The sequence below is a fragment of the Eptesicus fuscus genome, chromosome 4 (genome assembly GCF_027574615.1).
Source record: "Eptesicus fuscus isolate TK198812 chromosome 4, DD_ASM_mEF_20220401, whole genome shotgun sequence".
NCBI classification, from domain to species: domain Eukaryota; kingdom Metazoa; phylum Chordata; class Mammalia; order Chiroptera; family Vespertilionidae; genus Eptesicus; species Eptesicus fuscus.
Genome location: NC_072476.1, coordinates 6,634,105 through 6,641,546, shown reverse-complemented (window position 1 = coordinate 6,641,546; position 7,442 = coordinate 6,634,105). Strand labels below are relative to the sequence as shown.

Below are 7,442 nucleotides of genomic sequence, written 5' to 3'. Positions count from 1 at the left end.
CCCCTCGAATGGGTTCCCCGAAGCTAGGAGAGCCAGGCTTCCAGACAGAAGCACCCGATTTCCCAAAGAACGCAGAAGACCCCTCGCAGGTGGCCATGGAGGACGGGAATGCCCCCCTCGGAACCAGGGCATGAGCCTCTGCGGGGGCTGCAGACCCTGTTGGACGTCAGGGCTGTTTCCAGTGGCCGGGACTCCCGTTCACCCTGAAAGCCTGGGCACCTGCAGCCCTCATTAGTGACTCCTGAGCCAGAGGGAGAGCCGCCCCCACCCCGCCCCGTCGGGCCTTGAGGGGAGCACGCACCGTGCGCATGGCCGGCGCCAGGAGGGCCCCGAACGCCCGTCCCTGTCCCCGGTCCCCCGTCCCCGGTCCCCCGTCCCCGGTCCCCACGGAGCTGAGCCACGGCTTCCACATCTTTATTGAGCGGGGCCTCCGCGGGGCCTCAGGGCCGTTCGTAGCCGGTGGGCAGAGGGTTGACGTGGGGATTGTGGAAAAGGGTGTGGTTGCCGTCCCCCCAGGAGAAGGGCTGCGGAGAGAGGGGGAGAGCGAGCCGTCACCCCGGCGCCCCGCGCCCCCCAGCCCCCTCCCGGCAGCAGGGAGCTCCCCTACCTTGGTGCGGATGCGCAGGTGGTGGTAGGGCACGAAGGGGGGGCGCTCGTGGTGGCCCGCGTGCAGCCAGCAGTTGAGGGAGCAGAGGGCCACGCCGGGCAGCGCCAGCACGAAGGTCAGGAGGCGCCAGGTGCCGCCTGCAGGGGCCCGGACAGCGGGCGGGAGAGGGGGGTTAGCGGCGGGGCGTCCCCGGGACCCTGGAAGGCCCTGCGGGCGGGAGCGGGGCGTGTGCGAGGGGGAGAAGCCACAGCCTGGGGCCCCCACTCACCTCCGGCCCCTCCGTGGCCGCCCTGGGCCGCACTCGCCAGGCCGCGGCTGCAGGACCTCAGAGGCAGAGCCAGAGCCATGGCGCCCAGCAGCCGGACCGCAGGTCTGTCCTTCCTCTCCTTCACCCGGGCCTGGCTCCCCTCCCCGCGCGGGGCCAATCACCTGTTGAGTCTGCATCAGGGCGGCTATTTTTAGGGGTTCTATATTTAAAATGAAGCCTGACTGGCAGGAGTCCTGCCGTCCAGACAGCTGCTGTGCTGTGCCTCTTGTCTTGGTGAGGGGGCATTTCTGATACCCTAAGCCATTCTTTTCATAGCCGCGGGGAGCGATTCTGTTCAGTACTCTGTTCCCAGTGGGCCATGAGTAAACATTTGCAGAATGAATTGTGTCCTTTTGAATATCCGTTTCCTAAATCTGTAAAATGTGTAATAATTTGTACTTTAAATTACATTTATGAAATTTAAATAAAGTAACACAGGAGATACCAGCTTAGAATCTGGCACATAACAGCACCTCAATATATAGATATAGATATAGATAGATATAGATAGATATAGATATAGATATAGATATAGATATAGATATAGATATAGATGATATAGATATATATATGTATTAGTCACAGTTCTTTTTAAACATATATATTTCTATTGATTTCAGAGAGGAAAGGAGAGAGAGATGGGAACATCAATGATGGGAGAGAATCACTGATTGGCTGCCTCCTGCACGCTGAGCCAAACCGGCTTGGGCAGCCACAGCTCTTTGCAAAGAGCAGAGCTCACTCTAGTTTCTAGAAGGTACGCAGCTGCGAACCGTGGGCAGCTCACAGGACCGCCACAGAGGCCAGCATCTGCGCAGCAGACACAAGCCCTCCTGGGCAGTGCAGGCCGACGCCCCCCGGTTCACACGCTGGACACTGGGTGCCCAGACGCCAGCAGTGCTGCCGGGAGAGCCAGCTCCTTCCGCTCTCACCGCTCCGGGGAGCGGCGTCTTCGGGCAGCTTGCACTGTGACTGGCTGTCTTCTGGATCCGAGAATCGCGTGGCCCCACGGGCAGCACCTCGGCCTTCGCATGTGCTCTGGTATCGAGAAAGTCCGGGTAATTGAGTTCTGGCTTCTGCCTTAGCAAGGCGGGAATTCTATCTTGCAGAAAACCCCCACATACAGGAAGAGTAGTCAAAAGATTCTGGACAGCCACACATTTGACCAATGCCTCCTGCTGAGTTGTTATTTCAATCTGGGAGGTCTGGCTACTTGGAGGGAAATGGAGAGAGCCTCGCGGGCCCCGAGAACGAAGGTCACTGGACAGCTGCAGCCCTCGGCACCGCAGGCCGGGCAGGAGCAGGTGCTCTGCGAATCCGTGTTTCCTGAACGCTGCAGTCCAGCAGGGTGCCGCCAGCTTTGGGCCAGAGCGGGTGGACCTAACAGGAGCACAAAAGGAAAGGGGATGGTATGAACCTAATCGAAACATAGAGAAGGAAAAAGAGGAAGGCACGTTTTCCGAGTAAGTTCTTTAGCGGCCTTGTGAAACAGTCAGATGTTAGGTAGTGTTAAGTTATTCCTGAGCCCTCGCTGAGCCATAAGGGAGTTCTTCCTATAGTTCTTCCCAGTTGGGCTTTGAAATTACTGCTGAGAAGATGGGGCCCAATTTCGGTTAAAGTTACTTGGCATCTCCCTCCACACAGCTCCCTCCAACCCCCTCTCCACTTATGATAAGGCTCTTGGAAAAATAGAGAGGGGCGGCCCTGGCCGGTTTGACTCCATGGATAGAGCGTCGGCCTGAGGACTGAAGGTCCGGGGTTTGATTCCAGTCAAGGGTCAAGGGTCAAGGGCACGCACCTTATACCTCAGTTGCAGGCTAGAGCCCCAGCCCCAGTCCAGTGGGTACAGGAGGCAACCAATCAACGTGTCTGTCTCAGATAGATATTTCTCTCTCTTTGTCTCTCCCCCACTTCCACTCTCTCTGAAACATCAATGGAAAACAAGATCCTTGGGTCAGGATGAATCAAAAATAAGAAATAAAAATAAAAAATAAAGAGGGGTGTTTTCACCTGAAAAGGCTCTTGGTTCCCCCACTCCACTCGGAGTTCTGCTGGTCATTGCCAGGCAATTCCCGGGGACCCCCATCCCTGTGTGTCCGTTTGGAACTTCCCACTGAGCTTTGCCTGCTGGTGCTCGGTGACTGCCTGCTGGTCACCTCCTGCAGGGCCCCGGCCTAAGGCCCAGGGACTTCTCTTCAGGTCGCCTGTGCTTTCCAAGCTGATCATGGTTTTGTCTTAACTGCCTTTGTGTAGAGGGAGTGCGGAGCTGATCCTGCAGTTTTTATACTCGACACTGTTTTCCACGTTCTCTCACCCACAGTGAATGGGGCTGCTGCCCACGCTGCCAGTTACTGGAGGTGTAGGTTTTGCTTTGCTTTAGCCGAGAGAAGAAGAAGCTTGCTAGTTGTTCAGCAAACCCTGTGGGCAGCATCCCAGCCCCTTCCAAACATTCCTCAGCTGTTGGTGGTGAAGGGGGCGGAGGGATGCCTCCATGTCAGTTTCTCTTGTGCCTCTTTCCTGAGGTGCTACAATCATGAGCATGTTTTCCAAAGCAGAGAGAATCCCAACATGTGAGCTTCTAAGCGTACATTTTGTGTATGGGGGCTCTAGGACAGCAAATGTGACGTTGGAATTGTCCCAGAAAGACAGCGGAGTGGTGATTCAGGACATGGTTAGCTACAAAGGGAGCTGGCGATAACAATCAGGGTGGAGCCCACCAGGGGGCTAATGACAGTAGTGTGGTAGGGTCTAAAAGGGGCTGTTAGCTCCCTCTGCCCCTGGAAGGGACTAGACGCTTGTTAGAGTCTAGTTGTTCTGTGTCATCTGCCCAACATACCTATGGCTTCTTCTCACAATAATGCGCTGGATTTTCTCTGTGCAATCACCCACCCTCTCTCATTTTCAGTTCACAGTTCACATGGGGTTGACTCCCTCCTCCAGTTCTAAGAGGGGTCCCGTGATCCAGGGCTAGCCAATCAGAACATTCTGTTCTCCTGGCCATAGTGGTTGGTTTGGGAGGGACACAGGACCCTGGGTTTCAATTTCGGGGCTACTTTCTTGGACTATTGAGACACAGTACTTCAACGGGACTTGGAGGTCCAGGAGCCTCAGATTGAAATAAATCCTGAAGCCATTTTTCAGAGCATACCGGAAAGATGGAGGGAGAGCTAGCCTTGTTAATATTATTTGAACCTGTGGGTCAAGATGTGCCAGAATTGAGAAAGATTTTAGACCTTTCAATTACATAAAATAACAAAAAGCCAGTTTGAGATGGGATTTTAAGTCTTCATTAATTGCTATCCATTTTCGGTGAAACTGCAGTGTATCTCTAAACTTTACCAGCAAATTTCCAGTTTCTGTCCCCCTGTACGGGAACCATGTTGAAACTTTTTTTGGAACCTTTTTTGCCTTCTTTTGTGGCTATGACAGCTATAAATGTCTTTAATAAACATTCTGGAGTATTTATAGTTTTAAAGAATTAAACTTAACGGGCACTTAAAGTGAATGGGCCTAGTATTTATTAAAATGAAGTTAGTGCAATAAATTACATATGAATATATATTCCAACTTGCAAAAGGTTAAATAGTTGAGTTTTTGTTCTATACTTTTATTTTCTTCTTCCATTTCATAATAGTGTAGTTATGCATCGAAATAAACCTATATGCTGCCCGGTCAGCGTGGCTCAGTGGTTGAGCATCAACCTATGAACCAGGACGTCATGGTTCGACTCCCGGTCAGGGCACATGCCTGGGTTGCAGGCTCGATCCCCAGTGTCGGGGGGGGGGGGGGGGGGTGTGCAGGAGGCAGGCCGATCAATGATTCTCTCTGATCATTGATGTTTCTATCTCTCTCCCTCTCCCTTCCTCCCTGAAATAAATTACATATATATAAAATAATAAATAAATAAGCCTATATGCCGTGACCTGATTTCTCTGAAGACATATGTAATGCTGGGGACACTGAACACTTCAGTTGAGCCCGCGCACCTGCTCATTGGCCTCACCTGCTGTAACTCCAGCCCAGGCTGTAACCCAGACCAGCGTCTGAATTGCTGCTCCCACTTGAGACCTTCGTCTCACCTCCTGCGTGCTGTGCTCACTGGGCCAGTGGTATGTAAAGAGGTCCTAAAGGGGTGGCTTATTCATCTCAGATATCCTCTAAACCAGTGTTTCGCCACCACAAGTGCTGATTCTTGAAAACACCCGAAGGCCTTTCTGCACTCTCACCGAAGCTGCTGGAAATTGGATGAGACCATCCTGGCAACTTGGAGCAATCCCATTACCACAAACAAATGTGGGGACGAAATGTCCTGGGCCCCAGCGAGCAGCAGTGTCTCCAGTCGCTCTTCTCTGTTATCACCATAGAAACAACCAGCGAGTCGCTGAATGGCAGGCAAAGTGACCAGGAAGACATGAATCGGGAGCAGTCACTTTCGTGGCCACTTTGGTTCACTTTCCAAGTGGATCCACAGTGGGAGGACAACAAGGATAAAGGAAACCTGAGTTAGCATAGAACACACACACACAACATACACACACAGCGCACATTCACACAACACATGCAACACACATATATAAAACACACACATACACAAAACACACACACACACACTTGAGCAACTGGGAAGGTTCCTGGATTCAACTAATACTAAGTGCCTACTGTGAGGCAGGCACTGTGCCAAAGTCTCTGCTCTCACGGAGCTCAAGTTTTGGTGACAGAAAAGAGGGAAGGGCACTCTGGGCAGCTGAGGGAACTGAAAGAAGTACAGGGTGCAGAAGGTCAAAGGCTATGACCAGTGACCATGACCGGTGACCTGCAGCGGCAGGGAACAGCTAGACCGGGGTGTGCTGCAGGCTGTGCTGAAGCACGTGAGCTCTGTTCTGCAGGCCACGCTGGGAAGTGGAGGAGGCGGGCAGGCTGCTCTCAGGCGGGGAGTGATGTCAGATCTAGTATTGGAGTCTGGGGTGTAAGGAAGGACTCTAACTAGTGGGTGATGTGGAAGGTGAGCCAGAAAGCAGAGATGGGAAGAAGATAGGTGATTAGGAGTGCTTTGCGATAATTCAGGCAAATGATGACAAGGATTTGCACTTCAGGCAGTAGCATTGGCAACAGGGAGGATGCTGGGGATGGGTGGATGGAGGAGGACTAAGAGAGGGCTGAATACCGGAGAGAGAAAATTGGTGCCTCAGAGAATATGAAAGGAGGGCAGAGGTGAGAAACCTGGGAGAGACGGGCGTGGCCGAGGTTAGAGACTGAGTAGAGTGGGAGGCAGAATCAGAACGTGTTTCGATGGCATGCCAAAGTCACGTGCTACTCCCAACGCACCGTGGCTGTCAGCTCATGTGTTTGCTGGCAGATCTTTCAAGCGCGTCAAACTCGCGTTTATTTAACGAGGCACGTGGCCTGCCCGCCGCGAGTTGGACAGGCTTGATAGGCCCGAGGTAATGCAATTAATTCAGCCTGTTGTGCTGATTTTATTCCTGACAGATAAAAGCTTTCGAGGTAATGGCATACCCAGCATGATAATTTCCCTGTTCACCCCTTAAATAGAATCCTTCTGTAAACCAAAATAGATCAGCATTGTCAATAGGCATCTCCTTTAAATCATTCCTGGGAGTCGGGAGATAACCGAGTACGAGAACACAGTCATGGTCATCTTTGTTCTGTGGGAGGGAAGCAAAGTAGCAGTGTTAAGAATGTTATTGGCACCCTAACCGGTTTTGCTCAGTGGTTAGAGCATCAACCCCCGGACTGAAGGGTAGAGGGTTCAATTCCAGTCAAGGGCACATATCTCAGTTGTAGGCTTGATCCCCGGCTCCGGTTGGGGCCACGTCTCTCTCACATCTACGTTTCTCTCGCTGTGTCTCTGCCCCTCCCTTCCACTCTCGCTACAAATCAATGGAAAAATATCCTCGGGTGAGGATTAATAAAACAAAAAAAGTAAAGTAAGAATGTTATTGAGCTAAAGTCATGTTGGGTACCGAAAGCAACACAGTACTTCATATGAGGCTAAACTGCTGATGGAGCAATGCTGAGTATAGTGAGAGCTTCAGAGTCTCAACTGAATGTAGGGCATAGATAGTTCAGACAATTTCACCAGTAGCCTGCATAACAGGGCCACTGTGGATGGCCTTTGTGCATGGGGACAGCCCTTTGCTACTGAATCTAGATGTTGGCTGTAATACCTTTAGGCCAATGGTGATCACGGTATTTTTGGGTGATCATTTCTAAAGTGCTTCCTTTATCCTTATATATAAAAAGAATGAATGACAAATCATAGTCAGGGTGTCCAAGAGCTGGAGCTGGAGTTAAGTGTGGTTTCAAGTACTTACAGCTTTTTCACCTTCTGGGTTTCATTCGATTGGGTCAGGTGGGTCTGAGTGGAGTACAGCACATAAAGGTTGAGCAACAAGTGAAAAATCTGGTACCCAGTCCTACAATAACCTGCTGGTCCTAAAAGTCCTCTTAATTTAAGGGGACCAGATCGTCCCGCTTTTGGCGGGACAAAACCGATTTTTAACAATTTGT

At 51.6% G+C, this 7,442-nt stretch overlaps 1 protein-coding gene across 1 annotated transcript; it reads right to left on the bottom strand.

Annotated features, from left to right (window-relative positions):
- Positions 1-398: 398 nt before the first annotated feature.
- LOC103296315 (cytochrome c oxidase subunit 6A2, mitochondrial) lies at positions 399-1,031 on the bottom strand. The gene is made up of 3 exons (XM_008152893.3): positions 876-1,031; positions 608-744; positions 399-524 (listed from the first exon to the last, which is right to left on the bottom strand). Exons 1-3 carry the CDS (start codon positions 952-954, stop codon positions 441-443), a joined length of 300 nt encoding a protein of 99 aa, XP_008151115.1. The 5' UTR covers positions 955-1,031; the 3' UTR covers positions 399-440.
- Between the last annotated feature and the right edge of the window lie 6,411 nt (positions 1,032-7,442).